The sequence below is a fragment of the Ascaphus truei genome, chromosome 6 (assembly GCF_040206685.1).
Source record: "Ascaphus truei isolate aAscTru1 chromosome 6, aAscTru1.hap1, whole genome shotgun sequence".
Taxonomy (NCBI): Eukaryota; Metazoa; Chordata; class Amphibia; order Anura; family Ascaphidae; genus Ascaphus; species Ascaphus truei.
This window is the reverse complement of record NC_134488.1, coordinates 128,773,387-128,789,856: the sequence shown is the minus strand read 5'-3', so window position 1 is coordinate 128,789,856 and position 16,470 is coordinate 128,773,387. Positions and strand designations below refer to the sequence as shown.

The 16,470-nt window shown below is 43.2% G+C and overlaps 1 protein-coding gene across 1 annotated transcript in view; it reads left to right on the top strand.

Moving 5' to 3' along the window:
- LOC142498163 (B-cell receptor CD22-like) overlaps window positions 1-16,470 on the top strand; it is a 47,766-nt gene that overhangs the window by 19,462 nt on the left and 11,834 nt on the right. The window contains exons 7-9 of the mRNA XM_075606672.1: window positions 7,384-7,471; window positions 8,540-8,606; window positions 14,386-14,457. Of these exons, the coding sequence (XP_075462787.1) occupies window positions 7,384-7,471; window positions 8,540-8,606; window positions 14,386-14,457 (227 nt within the window). The remainder of the gene's footprint in view (window positions 1-7,383; window positions 7,472-8,539; window positions 8,607-14,385; window positions 14,458-16,470) is intronic.

Below are 16,470 nucleotides of genomic sequence, written 5' to 3'. Positions count from 1 at the left end.
AGGGTGTGCTTCATTAGGAGAGGGCATTCATCAGCAGGGGGCACTGTTACTCTTTATCAGGAATTATTTAATTCTGCTGAAGCATTTATAAAATCTGCACCATATATATTTATATTACTTTAATTTACAGGTGAAAAATAAAAGAGTAGCTGCAGCGCTCAAACACAGCTGTGACACTGACAGAGGGCAAACACAAAGCAATGGAATGCAAAGAGAGCAAACAAGCAACAAGTATAAAATTAGCAGGAACAGAGAGGCAAGGGCCTCATCAGGGTCATTCATGGTCCTCATTTTGCCCGTGGGGCCCCCAGTTTAAGAACCTTACTATAAAGTCTCCATAAAACATAATACAGTACTTTATGTAGTTATTATATAGAATGAGAATGTGTGTTTGCATTGCTTGAAATATATAACTACTTATAACACTTATAAGTTCTGAATTAGATTTATTGTTGCACCTATAGTCTCCTTTTTATATGACCGACATATATATATATGTTTAAAACCAAAACCCATTTGGAAGCAAAATGGTTAAATGCATTTTATTCAAAATCTAGGAAAAATAACATGCTGATTCCAAGAAAATGTATCACTATCAACAACCGATGGCCACTATAATTTTTAACATTACATTAAAGTAAGTAGATCTGAGCCAGTTGTTCCTAAACCACATTCCATAGATGCTGCCAAAGGAGTCCAAATCCTGAGGCTATATGTTATGTAGTCCTGTGTAATTTGGGGGCTACATGCCTCTCTCCTCCTGTTTGCCCTCATCCCCTGTGATATGTAGTGTGCAGCAAAGGAAGTGACAGCATGCTCTGTGTCCACTTACAGTGACACAGGGGCTGTGCCTACTGGAGCTATATAATATGCATCACTTCCTGAATTTAGAAGGTGTTCAGTGTGTTGAAGTTGCAGAGTGTGACTGTCTGACCCAACACAGTGCCAGGGCTCTAGCAAGGATTGTGGCCCTCCCTTAGGGGAGAGGTGGGCAGACTATTCCCCTTACTCTATTAGAGAGTAAGGGAAGAGCAAGGACAGCTTCTAGGGCCCTGACTATGAGTGGTGTCCAGGGACTTCCTTGGGGTGGGCAACCTTGAATATGTGCGGCTTGAGACCGGCCGCAATGATGGGCAGTCTGCCAGTCAAGATGCCAATAAAGATTGCCTTGAATGAAGGAACCTTCTTGCATGAGAGTGGAGTCATTCAGGGAGAAGCTGCACCCAGGGGTTCTCTTCCAGAGACTCCTCCCTGCTGTCGTGGGGACCTGGAAGAGATGGAGGCGCTGTACCAGAAGTGAGTAGTTCTCAGCATTACATCACGAGCCAGTCCTGATGTATTCCCCTATACCATCAAGCGGGAGACTCAGGAGTCCTGTAAGCCAGCAGGGGCACCACACTACATTACATGTAACATGGGGCAGTTTCCTCACATAGGGGCCAATATGAGATTGGGGGGGGAGGGGGGGGAAACACCATTACAGTTACATCTACACACGCTGTGAAATATAGCTGTGTGGCACACAATAGTGCTGGGAGTTCCTCATCTTTACCTGTCACTATTACTGCAACATGTGAGTATCTTAAATACCTCAGACTGGCAATGTACAGTACTACAGTATGCAGCAAAGTACCGCTGACTTAATTAAAAATATATATTTGAACGTTGCATTGTGTCATGTGATTATTTTATTATATGTGACTTCTATATACTCCTATTAAAGTAAAAAAAATCTCATGAACTTATTACAGATGTTTAGTGCTGTATTTCAATGTAGACAGCTTTACAATCAGGTAAGATATGCACATTATTATAAATTATATTACTACTAGTGATATACAGTTACTATTATACGCCTATATTACCTAATGGGTGAGGGGGGAGGGGTAAACTGAGGACACTGGACGGTGGTACAGTAATTTTAGTAATAAATACAGTAACAGACAGACAGTTACTTAACAGTATTTACATACTAAATAATACTAGCAAACTGTGGTATATACACAGAAGGAAAATCTCCTATCTCAGTCTGTATACTGTATATCCTCTTAATTAATGTCTCTATGTATATACATGTAGCCCTGTTTCCCCCTAAACAATAAGGCTACTGGTGCTGCCACTACCTGTTTGCTCACAGAGAGCCTAAGCCTCCGCCACTGGGAGCCCGGAGTGATATAATAATAGTCTCAGTGCAGCGCCTCCACAGAGGGATCCCAACGTAGTGGGAGGAGCCCCTCACAGGAACCAATAAGGATAACACACAGATTATAATAACTTTTATTGTAACACATGTATAGATTACCGGTTTTTATAATTGCTAATAAGATACAGCTACCAGCCAAGCCTCACACAGCCGTAACCCATCACCGTGTACCCAACACCATGTCCTTAGAGTCCCACACCCACCCCAATGTGTGAGACAGCGCTGCCCACAAGAATAGGTGTAGAGTTGGTGCACTTAGTGTAGTTAGGTACCTGTTTGGTGTTCCAGCACCCGGGCGCGCCGACAACTGGGTAGATTGGATCCACTGATCCAGCGATGAGTCTGCCTCCACGTAGGGTGGTATCCAGTTGGAGTGTCCCACCAAGTGTCCCACAGTCTCTGTGCAGCAGGTGACTGATCCCAGACCACCTGTAATCAGGATGCAGCTGCGTCCTGACTGTCTCCCTTGCTCTAATGCTACAGAGGCAGTGTCCCTATCTTATGGGCCTGTCCCTGTAGTAACCACAAGCTGAGGTTAGTCGGGGCGTAGCTGGGGCCTACTGGGGTTAATCTGGCCTAGTACAGGAGTCACAGATCCCTGCACACATACACCATACCCTGTTGGCCTCCCAGCTCCGACTGACGTGGTCCCTAGCGCGCCAAATGTATCAATCTGCAGTCCTCTGTTAATGCAGCAGCCCTAATGGCTGTATCCTGATGTATCCATGCGTGATGGGAATTTTAGTTCCCGCGGGGCCCTTCAGTACTTGCTGCCGCTTATGCTGCTACTGCACATGCGCAAAGCCTTCTACTAATGGCCTCCGCACTTTGAGATATACCGGGCATGCACGATCACACTGCGCATGCACTCACATTTTCAATATGGCGGCACCCTATGTTGGGAACAACCGTAGCCTCCGGCGAGACCGTCGCCCACTCACCTCTCCCGCAATGCTGTCTACGGAGGGAAGTGAAAAGCACTGCGGAACAGAGGGGACCTGGTTACGTACAATATATTTAGAGCGTGTGAGATACGGGAGAGAGAGAAAGAGATATCGAGAGAAGTGAAGGGAATATAATATACGTCACTCTTGCTGCTTTTGCACAATGTTCCTCCTATCTTACTGGGCATGCTGCTGCTGCTGCTGCTGCTACTGTAAGGCAATGATTATACCAGATGTCGCTGAGTGGCCGCGCGATCCGGTGACGTCACCCTGCGCTGCCGCCGCGCGGCATCTTGATTTATACAGGGGAGACAAGAGAGAAGAGTAGCAGAGGTGGCTTGGAGGCATGGCGGAGGCGTGGCCGTGAATGGTTTGCCCTCATTGTCTGAACCACTCATGTGACAAGGCCGTCACCAGACAGAAACAAATTCCAAAGTCTCATCAGGTGCCAGCCCCTCTGCAGCTCCAGGTGCGCAAACCGCTGCAGGTATGATACTTTCATTGTTTTTTTTGGTTTATTATTCGGCCTCACAGCATCGCGCTATGCGACGCCACAGGGGATTTTAGTTATAATCACGGCCTTACTGGGTGTGCTGCTTGTGCTGTTAATGGGTGTGCTGCTCGTGCTGTTAATGGGTGTGCTGCTTGTGCTGTTACTGGGCGTGCTGCTTGTGCTGTTACTGGCCGTGCTGCTTGTGCTGTTACTCTGTGTGCTGTTTGTGCTGTTACTGGGTGTGCTGCTGGTGCTGTTACTGGGTGTATTGCTGCTTGTGCTGTTACTGGCCGTGCTGCTTGTGCTGTTACTCTGTGTGCTGTTTCTGCTGTTACTGGGTGTGCTGCTGGTGCTGTTACTGGGTGTATTGCTGCTTGTGCTGTTACTGGGTGTGCTGCTTGTGCTGTTACTGGGTGTGCTGCTTGTGCTGTTACTGGGTGTGTTGCTTGTGCTGTTACTGGGTGTGCTGCTTGTGCTGTTACTGGGTGTGCTGCTTGTGCTGTTACTGGGTGTGCTGCTTATGCTGTTACTGGGTGTGCTGCTTGTGCTGTTACTGGGTGTGCTGCTTGTGCTGTTACTGGGTGTGCTGTTTGTGGTGTTACTGGCCGTGCTGCTTGTGCTGTTACTGGGTGTGCTGCTTGTGCTGTTACTGGGTGTGCTGCTTGTGCTGTTACTGGGTGTGCTACTGTACTTGTGCTGTTACTGGATGTGCTGCTTGTGCTGTTACTGGGTGTGCTGCTTGTGCTGTTACTGGGTGTGCTGCTTGTGCTGTTACTGGGTGTGCTGCTTGTGCTGTTACTGGGTGTGCTGCTTGTGCTGTTACTGGGTGTGCTGCTTGTGCTGTTACTGGGTGTGCTGCTTGTGCTGTTAGTGGGTGTATTGCTGCTTGTGCTGTTACTGGGTGTGCTGCTTGTGCTGTTACTTGGTGTGCTGTTTGTGCTGTTACTAGGTGTGCTGCTTGTGCTGTTACTGGGTGTATTGCTGCTGCTGGTACTTGTGGAACTTGTGGAACTGGCTGAGGCACTGAGAGCAAAAACTAAATAATATAGCTTTAACCATCCTCGAACTGAAATGACTATGTTGTTGGTATTATTGATATACTGCTTTAATATAGTGTAAGATAGACACAAACAGTAGAGTCCTTGCCAGGCTCCAGCCCAAGGAGTATACCCAGACAGAGGTCCATCACTACAAGCAATATTATACAACAAAGACAAAAATCCCCAATGCAACATCCAATATAACAAATTAAATAGTTAGACAGATGTATTTATCTTCTCATAAGCAACGATCATTTAAATAAATTCTTTGTCCAAAAGTATTTTAAGCCTGTAAATTGTAAATATTTATTGCATATGTTTGTAAATATTATTACAGTACATAATAAAATATTTGAGTCAACAACCAATCATCCGCACAAAGCACAACCCAAGAACACAAAGGCTCATCCTGAGACTACACCCCTATTTCTACTCCTCCCAAAGCAAATGTCTAAACAAATATTCGTTTTATTTGTGAATGTGCATACATTTTTCACTTTTTCAAAGAAAAAAAAAGGTGACAGTTTCAATCGGAGACTGAGCCACAAATATCCACGCCTGAGAGGAAACAGCGTATGTAAAGTTGAATGTTTGCGAGAAATTCTGCCATTTGTAGGGTTTGCATAGGTACTGAAACATGCAGAGTGAATGTGGGTCTTATTAGAACAGATCTTGCTCTGCCTTGTTTATTTTTGTCCACAATTATAGTCGGTGGGTCCTTTTAATCAGAGCCAATAACAAATTGCTGTACTGTACATTATGTTGCTGAGCAGAATAAAGTGTAGAGTTACCACTTTACATGATTACCACTGCCTGATTTTGACCAAGGCCACTCTGCCCACAATACTCAACACATATGTTGTGAAGAGGATGGGATCCTGCTATTATTGAGGACAGAGAGAAGGGAATGCAATAGCCCAGCAATCGTGACAGCAATGAAAATGTAACCTAAACTCTGTCCTGGCAAACGTACAACCATTGCACATTCTGTTAAAGCAGTGGAGGCTGCAGCAGCAATTCTCTACATGTGGATTCAAAGAAGCAGAATGTCCCTACTGCAGGAAACAATGTGATACCATGCGTGTCTGCTAAATGTGAGCAGGAAAAGGGACCTGGAAGAGCGTTACAACATTCTGAATATATGTGACATAGAACCTAAATGTTCAGAGTTCTTCGCATCCCAACACATCAATGACAGTGAGTGCAACATGGAAATTGACTTGGGGTCTTTGAGTCTCAATTATACCTACTGTAGAGACATATTCCATAATACAGTTCCACATTATCCTCCCAGATTAGTAGGGCCGTCATGTAGCCTTCAGGACTCTAATGGATACATTGTAGAACTGGCTAAAAGCTGGGATATGAGCTTCGGTTAAGGTCCCGTCAAGGTAAAGTTAGCTCTTATCATCCATAAGGTCAGTGCAAAAACTTTTAGGAATGAAACATCGTTATTAAAGGAAAACTAAGAAAGACTACTGCAGAATTTTTACATTTTTTTCCCATTTCACATGGATCCTCCCGACCCATTCGTCAGGCCAGGAAACTACTCTAGTTTGCACATGAAACAGTGTGTCTGCTGGATTACCTTCCCATGTGTGTTCTGATATTTCTTGTATTGTTGCTGGGTTTTTTGATACATTAAAGAAGAAACTTGGAGAGATGAAAAGGAAAATGTGAGTTTATCATTTTATCTTATTTTATTTTTTGAGTGCTCATCCAATACATATAGTTGGATGCACCAGCGGTATGGATGCAGGATCCTAGCACCTCTATATAAATTATATATTTATAGGTATATAAATGATATAAAACAGGGTGAGTTCAAATTCATTCTATTTTTTTATATTGGATTTGTAAAATCCACCAATGGATCTTACCCAATGGCCCTTTGGATCTGCATGGATTGAAACTGGAACATTCCGCCGACAGATTTTAGACCACAGATCGGATTTTGATTGGAAAGATCAGGAAACTCCGCTAAACAGATTTTGACAGTTTCACACATCTCTAGTTGTATACACCAGTGGTAATGAAGCAGGGACTAGAGATGAACAAATAATTTTTGTGGATTTGCATTGACCTCGGATTGGCCGGTTCCTTTGGTCCGGAATTTTGTGGATCAGCCTCAGAATGAGCGATCTGCCTTGTCGTCTGGTTTTTTTTTTTTTTTTTTTTTTTTTAATATCACTGACAATCCACATGGTGGATTAATCAGTGGTTGGATTCTTAAATTCACAGTCACATTGTGGATTGTATCCAATGGCGGTTTTGGATTAATCCGTATGGATTGAAACGGGAACAATTCATCAGCGGATTTTATGGCGAGAATGGACTTTGAATAAGAAACCCAGAACATTCTGGAAAACAGGTTTTGACAATCCTGCCCATCTCTAGAAGGAACCTAGCACCTCTATATAAATTACATAAGGCGGGGCGAGAGAGTTCATTCAATTTTTTTATGTTGTTCCATCTATATCCTAATTATTTTTGTACAAGGAGTTAAATGTGAATAGTCTTAGGGTAGAAAGGCACTAGCTTCTTAAGTAGGGTGACCCTGGTTTGAGACCAGTAACAGTTACTTGTTACAGTACCTTCAGCTACTCACTTTATTCCCATGTACCTCATGCACCAAAGATTCAATGATAAACTCTGCTGCAGGAATTTTATTGTATAAATGTTTTTTTGTTTTTCCATTCATAGCTCGGACCTACATATATGTTCCTGTATTTGCGGTGTCTGTAATCATCAGTCTTGTCCTACTGCTACTGATCATCTACTTGTGTTTGAGGTATAGTAATTTTACCATTGTATACCTTAAAGTCATTCTCCACAATTTTGCTTTACTAGGGTAGTAAAGGCTGAATCTTGGATTCTCTCATTAGGACAATGTACTGAACTAATTTTAAAAAAAAATCCACGTTCTCCAATATGCTTAGAACTGTAAAGAAATAGCATCACCAGCTGTCATGGTAAACTACAGTAGGTCTAAAGAAGATTCAACTGGGCTAAATGTGATTTTGTGGGGCAATAAATAGAACATTTGGTAAGAAGATAGTGATAAGATGGACATTTTTTTTTTAAAGCTGCATTTTTCATGGAAATTCACAAGTCTCCATCAGATGCACGCAAACATTTTTGTTCGGATGTCTTCAAAGTTTGAAAATTCTTCATACATACACACAATGTCATTAAGTAAAGGTAACTCACCCATAATGAATCTAAACTTCTTATGGACTAGTGGTTCCCAACCTTTTACATTGTGCACCCCTTGTTCCAATTTTTTTTACACATAACCCTATTTAATGAATGTTATTGGTTACTCATAATACTATTGCTTATAGCCTGGGATCTGCCATTACATGAATTTTTTGGTGAACTCCTTGGAAACCCCTCACAAATACCTTCCTCACATTTCCCAACCAATAAAGCAAGCAGAACTCCAGAAAGCCATGAAAGGACATTTTAAAAAATGACCTCAATTTCAGTAGAGAGTTTACCCTGGGAGACTGCGTCATCACAAGATTTTAGTAAGGGTAGTTTTCTCTAGTCTTTGGATGTTCTCATGCAAAATATCTATTACAGACCCCAACAGTATTACTGTTCATTAGAAAAATCCATGTGGCCAGGGGAGTTTGTGGGGATCTTTAAATGTGCAGATCGAATACTTCCAATTACAAGAGTCATGGCCCTGTACAACCTATGTGTCTTTAACAAGACCATTTCAGCTAAATGAATTTTCAGAAGGTTCAGCACATACCTCTTTTCCGCCTCTATCCCCTGGTCTCCAGATCAGCGGATGCGGAAGAAATCTCGATCTAAAATGTATAAGCTGACTTTATTTCTCTTTGTGTTTTAGAAAGAGAAAATCTTGCAGGGCTTCAGATGATGGGAACAAGATCAGAGAGGAAAGATGCCTGCCCATGGTGAGTGAACATGAACAAGATCAAGCAGATCTTCCACTTTCATGGGTTCATTTAATAAACTAGCTTTTAAGAAAGAATGGTCCAGATGCACTAAGCTCTGTTAGTGACATGTAAGGATGATTTAACTTAAATTAATGCATCATTAAGTGCTAAGTGGGATCTTCAAAGCTCCCAAAAATTATTTTAAGGACTGACATATTGCTTAGATGGCCTGCGTTTAACTTTAAGAGCCATTAATGTTAATGATACCTAGGTAGGTGTGGAAATACTCAATGCATATTCACAGGTGAACTATAAAGTTAACATGGGAAATAATTCACATTTTTTATGTCATAGCTAAACCTGATGTTAGTACAGATGGTTGCTTCTAGCACCTAATGCCAGGATGCTGCAATTGTGTTGGCCTTGTCCAGGGTGCTGAAGGTTCCCAAATCAGTTAACTATATTCCTAAGCAATATAGAAAACCAAAGTGAATACCATTGGATTGTGCAACAAAAAGTATCCCAGATCTATGTATTAATCACTTAGAAGCCATAGTGACCATGAAGGAAAACATTCATGCGTTAATGGTCACAGATAGCCAAGGGGTTAATACAAACACCCCAATTAGCTTGCTACCAATTACATGGCATAAAGGTACAATCAGTTATTTTTAACATTTTAAATGTTTGCTTTGTAAATTTATATAATGTGTAGCTGTATTTTGTTATATTTGGTTGTTATTAGTGTTATTGTATATTGTGATTATATTGGCTATTAAACCTATTAGACACTTTTTCTGTCTAGAAGGGGAAATGGCCAGGAGTGTAAAGATGAGGGGTTAGGTTTGTTGGGGATTTGAAGGTAGAGGGGCTGGGTTATGGGTATAGGTGACCCAGGAAGGAGGTAGTCTCTGGGAGATTATGGAACCCTTGTATGTCATAGTTGTTGTACCTCTATGCCATATAATGGGCAGTATGGTGAATAGGGTGTTTGCATTAACCACTTGACCACCTCAGTGACAATTAAGGCATGCATAATGTATGGATTCTAATACATTTTTTGTATTAACCCCATTTTGGATATCGATTCAAATATTATGAGAAGATTTATAAAGCTGTAGATCTAAGGGGAGTCCTTAAACCTGTAACACTATTGATAATTTTTGAGTGCATAATATTAGAACCTCTATATTTTATCTGCTACTGTCTCAGATTACTAAACTATATGTTTTCCTTTTTTTTTTATGTTTTATTCAGATTGTGTTCCCTTGTTTGGACGAGGATCTATAGAGGGACTTAGTTTGGAGAGTTTCGTTCTGGGGTTTAGTAGCATCAATAGGCCTTAGAGATATTATTTAAACATTTATTATGAAAAACACAAAAGTAGTGCTGATGAGATTATAGTTGTCTAATTATTCACTACTGTATGTATATATTTATAGATACTAAGTGTAGCCCTAGGGTAAGAAGTCTACGGGTGCTGGCTTTACCTGTTGGCTCACAGACATCCCAAACCTCCACCACTGGGAGCCCGGGTGATACCCCAATACAAATTAGTACAGCGCCTCCACCTGAGAGGGATCCCAACGTAGTGGGAGTAGCCCCTCACAGGAACCACAACACTGATATACACACAAAGTATGTGATAAGAATAACATTTACTGAAGAACATGTAATAAACAGTGATAACCGGATAACAACTCTACTGGCTATAGCTACCCCTTCGCCTTAAAGGGCCTTATCCCACCACCGTGTAACCCACATCATGTCCAGCATACCTGAGGGGCCCACGGGCACCCACCACTTTGGTGTCCACAAGGATAACAGCTCCACCCTTGTATGTGGTCAGTGCTGCCACTATGGTTTATGTATTCTGTTGGTGCACTTAGGATATAGGTACCTGCCGGGTGCTCCAGCACCCGGAGCGCTGATAGAACAATAGGGAGGATCCGCCGATCCAGCGATGTCCTCATGACGAGTCCACTTCCGCGTGGGGTGGTATCCCGCTGGAATGTCCCACACGAAGACAGTCTCTCTTCCTTGCAGCGTGATCTGGTCCCAGACCACATTTGTCAGGGCCGCGCAGCTTGCAGCTGTGTCCCTGGCTTATCTAATACCTAAGGGTCTGTCCCTGTAGCAGCCACAATCTTAGTGCATGAGTCGGGGCCTATGGGAATGTCTGGCCTAGTGCAGGAGTATAATAGGAGAGCCCCGGCTGCTGCCACGCTAGTGATTGTGAGCGGTACTCTTGGGCAATAATGTAGATAAGGCTGATAGAGAAGTAACCCATGTGTGGCACTCAAGCTCACCCTCTGGTGGTAAATGTAGTAAATAAAACGTAATCTTTATTAAGCAACAATAGGTTAAAATAATGGGTGTTAAAACGACGGGCTGAAGGTATAATGGATCCAAATGCTGATTACCGTATTGGCTCAAGATCCTAAGATAAATAGTGTGTCAATAGACCATTGCTAATACTCCACTAAATAACAGTCCCTGTAGAGGATCTGTAAGTCGGTAAAGACGTTCAGGGAATTCTCGTGAACAAGATATAATGTGCTGTAAATCAATCAGCAGACATACTGATGAACCAAAATGTAATAAGTAAAACGGTTTGATTTACAGTAGCTGGTATAATTCCTGTGGTACCCTGTTTATAATATATAAGGTGTACCACAGTTCAACCAGTAAGTATAATATATTTGATCAAAACTGAACATTGGCGCTCCCCTGTATCTTTGAGGAATTCTGCAATCAAAAAGGCTAAGAGAACAGTCTTTATAAGGGTTTTGAGTAGCTTTTCTATTAGCACCTTTTACACTGGGTGGTGGATTTATCACATAATTAACTAATAGATCACAGTTCACATTGCAATTGAAGTTATAGATATTATTTCTGTCATTTGCTTTTAAACACATTGTTATACATATTTCACTTTTTTAGGACATTGTTATAAGTAAGCGCCGTTACAATCATATTTTTTCACTATGGTCTGATTTCGCAATATCCTAGTTCCCCTCACAGGAGGATCCTAGAGACTTATTGGCTGCCTCGGGTCAGGTGGTACCTTCCTAAGGCTCATGGGACTTGAAGTCGCTGCTAAGAGCCTGATAGTGCGTGAAGCCACGACCAATCTCCTGCACATGCGCGAGATGTGTAAGGGCCATCGCGAATCCGGGCAGTTACTCCTCATGTGTGAATCTTGCGCAAGATGGTAGCGCCCTCCAGAGGGAGCCGTCGACGAGCCCGCCACCACACGTGCCTCATGCAACATCCCCCATGGCATCAAATGTAAGAGGGGAACAGAGGACCGGGGAGCCATTGGGGACCTGACTACATCCTCCCCGCAGTGAAAAAAACCAACGTACCCACTTGGGAACAGCGTCACACAATATTATCACACGACTTATATAATAAAAATGCAGATATCATATATAAACTTATCACGTCATATCAGCTTTACATGATATTTTACATTTCACTGAACATCACTATGACGGATCTCACTTTACTGCGGGCCCATTGCTGAGCTTCATAATGGGGTGCCCCAAATTGATCGTAGGTCATCCCCATTGGAGGCTGACCAACTCTTTGGTTCTGACGGAGCTGCTCTTCAGCCACTCCCTCTGGGGGGTAACCAGCATAGTCCTGAGGTTCAGACTATTCCCTTGAGGGGAGTAATGTCACTGGACAGTCTCTTTGAGACACAGAGCACAGGCTCTATGAATCCAGGAGCTGGCTCGCTGGAGCCACACTATTAGGTGCTTGTCTACAGGGCCCTTTACCCGTAGCTCCTCCGGGAGATGCCTGTTGTGTTCGGGGGCCCCTTTGAGAGGGTCACCCCATAGGGTCCTCAGAGGTGGTGTCAGTTACAGTCTCTTGACCAACCTCTGATGTGTTCGATTCACCATCAAGTGGTGTAGCCGGTGTTTCAGGCTCATCTCTCACTTGTGGGATGGGAAGCAGATGATTCCGTGTCATACCTTTACCCGTCTGTCCGTGTCTTTTATGCGGTAGACTGGGAGACCAGGCATCTGTGACTCCACTTCGTAGACGCCATCCCACCAACGATTGGCTAGTTTGTGCTTTCCTGGGATTCCCAAGTTGCAGAGGAGCATGTTGTCTCCTGGGCAAATTTCCCGGTGTTTGACCTTATGGTCATAGCGTCTTTTTTTGCTAGCATTAAGTTTTTCAGTAGACTTTTCGGCCTGTTGATAAGCCTGTTGTAGACATTCTTGCAGTCTCCTTACGTATTGAAAATTAATGGAATTGTGTATTCCATTCGTGGATACCCTTGGACATACTGTACAACCACTGGTAGCCTGTCTTCTCGCCCGAACATAAGGATGTAGGGGGAGAAGCCTGTGGACTCATGGCAGGTGCAGTTATATGCATGTACCAAGGTTTCCACATTCCCACTCGACGCTGTCTTCTGCGCCCCGCTTAATGTGCCCAGCATGTCCAGTAACATCCGGTTAAGCCGCTCTGGCAAAGCGTCGCCCTCTGGATGGTATGGGGTTGTCCGGGACTTAGTGATATTCAGAATTTTTAGCAACTCCCGAATTAAACTGCTCTCAAAGTCCCAACCTTGATCAGAATGCAGACGATTGGGTATGCCATAATGCATAAAATATTTCTCCCAGAGGATCTTCGCCACCGTAATGGCCTTCTGGTCTTTAGTCGAGAAGGCTTGAGCGTATCGTGTGTAATGGTCCGTGATGACCAACATGTTGCATATCCCTCACGCATCAGGCTCAATGCACAGGAAGTCCATGCACACTAAGTCCATAGGGCCTGAGCTCTTCAGATGGGCCATGGGCACTGCTTGGGTCGGGGGGGTCTTCCACTGAATGCACCCGGAGCATCGTCAACAATGCCGTTCCACCGCCTTGAACATTTTCGGCCAGAAGAACCGGTTTCAGACGAGTCCGAACGTCTTGTCGACCCTGAGATGTCCGTGCTCATCGTGTAGCGCCTTCAGGACCATATGTTGCAAGTTCCTGGGGAGAACCAGTTGTCATCTGTCTGGGTGATTGTGGTATCGCACCACCCTATAGAGTAGTACGTTGTTTATCTCGAACGTGTCAGCTTCACGCATAAGATTGGCGACCACGTCACTAGGGGCACGCTTTAACAGGGAAGGCCATTTTTTCTGAACGGCCTGGCGGATGACACCGGCTATAGGGTCCCAGCTCTGATATTGGACCATATCTTTCAATGATATGATCTTATCTGGGGTGATGTGCATCCCACTGGGGTCACAGTAAGCGGCAGGGATGGCTTTGGAATGACACCTTAAAGAATCTGCCACTCTTAACTCTGAAAAGGCCACTGGGTCATTGATAATGGCAGCCGTACTGCACATAGGTCACATCTCTGGCCCCGGAATCTCTTCCCATTGATCATCATCGGGAGTGGCACTTAACCCTGGTCTTCGAGATAGGGCACCTGCGCCAATGTTCAGGGGCCCTGGCTTATACTTTAGGGTGAAGTTGTAATTTGACAACGCTGCCAGCCATCAGTGACCGGAAGCATCCAGCTTGGCGGATGTCAAGATGTAAGTGACATATGAAGTGTTCGAATAACGGCCGCTGATCTGTATATTAATCCATTGAGTGCACCTAATTTCTTTCTTCTAATTAGAAGGGACAAAAGCTTTGTGTGATAGCAGATAACCACATGTTTAACCCCTTCTACTTCAGTCCACCTGCTTTATTCAGTGTACCCCCCCAAAAAATCTATATTTTGTTATTGAAAATTGAGAGCACAAAGTAAACATGTTTATGATTTTTGCCAGGAGGGACAATATTCTGACAGAATATACATGAACCTTATGAAGAGAGACTCCTCAGTATATGATGAAATGAAGGTAAACCAACTGACCCATTATTTTGTTTATTATTTGTTGAAAATACTTTTCCAGAAAATATACATTTGAAAGTCCAGATTCTGGGGCTGCAGAGTGTTGTAACAGCAAAAAGAAAGCAAAAATGTAAAAATCAAGTTTTCTAAATCATTTTCTTAAGGATTCTCAGTGAAGTATCCCATACATGTCCATATGAGGTCTAATTACGCGGTATGGGGCTTGATCACAGGCAAAATAATGAAGACAGCGCTTGCTTTCCTCTCTGTGAGAGCATGCAACCTCCAGGAAATCACAATAGTGCAGTGTATTCTTTCAAAAGCCTCAGTAGTTGTATGCATCAGCCGCCCACAGCAAATGAGTTCATTGCAATAATCAGAGGAACTCACTCTTGCTTCTTGTATATTCCTCTACTCCATGTGGTCAAGACCGTAATGGGAATTCTGTGCAGTCAGCCAAGGTGCGTAGACAAAGGTAGAAAAAAATGTGATTCAAAACCAATCCAAGAAAAGAGAGAGGGTGACTCCAAAAATAAGAAAATGTTTTCAATCTAAGACGGAGGCAGACACAAAGCTAAGCGCTTTGTCAAGGTCCCAGGAAATATACATTGAACTGGTTTGAGCAAGTCCTGAGTCATGTTAAAGATACAAGATATAGGGGCCTATTCAGGAAACTTTGATAAGTGACTTACCAACAGTTTTGAGCACTTTTCGAGTGAGTTTGCATGTGTAGCTATTCAGAAAAATCTGATAACATGCCAAAATCCCCGGAAACCTACTTCTTCTCAATCAATTGCGACAGTGCTACTGTATGTCAAACCAAACAATAGCATAAAAAAAGCTCAAGCTCGCATTTTTAAAAAAAAATGAGCTATTCTGGTAGCTCCGAGAATCACATTGCGGCTGTAACACGCAGGTTCTGATCTCACCCACTGAAGGGTGGCAAAATTGGATTCACAATGTGACTCTTATAGTAACAAAATGTGTCTTACTACATCGGAATAAAGCCGGGGATCTCCAGAGCTGCCCCACATAAATACCAGCTCCAGAGTCAGTCTCCTTCAATCCAATGTAATAAAAAATAAATGTACAGCCCGGCTTCATTACCTTAGCGACTAACTGCTAAAGTAATGAAGGGGTTAAATACCAGTGCACAGTTTGTTGGGGGTAGAGGGAGTGGTGAAGGGGGTACCTTCCCCAGGGTCGGTGTTTAGGTCTACCTTGATGGTTTCACCCATTCATTACCTTAGTGGTTACTACTGCTAAGGTAATGAAGGTGTTAACCACTCCCACTACCCATCCAGTAGGCCTAAACACCCACCCTGGCACAATTACCCCCTTCACCTACACATCCACAAACTCCCTGCATTGTTTAAATCTCCCTCGTCACGTGACAGGGACATTTAAACTTTGCAGAGATACCAGCACCCCATACCGGTGCCTGTAACTCAGGAAACAGAGGTTCCCTGGGGCTGAAATGAATGCGGTTCAGCTCCGGAGAACCCCTGCTTCAATATTGTGTTAATAAAACTAAGACAGCGGAATCGCCTGTAACAGCTGTGCAGTTAGTTGCGGCTCTCTCTGTCTGTGCAGTTCTTACAGACTGAAGGGAGGTTGGACGGACAGAGCTAAAGACACTGCTATCGCGAGTGGTATGGCATTTTCCTACAGAGCTGTATGGGACTTGCGATAACTTTTTCTGAATACCTTGATAGCACAAACGTCAAACCGATTGGTAGGTCATGCCAAACCGTTCCATATGGCAGTGATTTTAACGATGCTACTAGAATAGGCCCAAAGAGAGACTTTGTTGTGAACACAATAAACAATTACACATGTGATTAGAGATGTGCAAACATTGTGCTTCACTATTTTAATTAATTTCTGGGTTTCCAGCAAGAATCATGCAAAATTGCCATCAAAATGTAAATGGAATGAATTGACTCTTGTCCCTGATTTGATGGTAATATGTTGATGCTTCTCTGCCAATTTATGACGTTATAATAAAACCTGGAGTTAT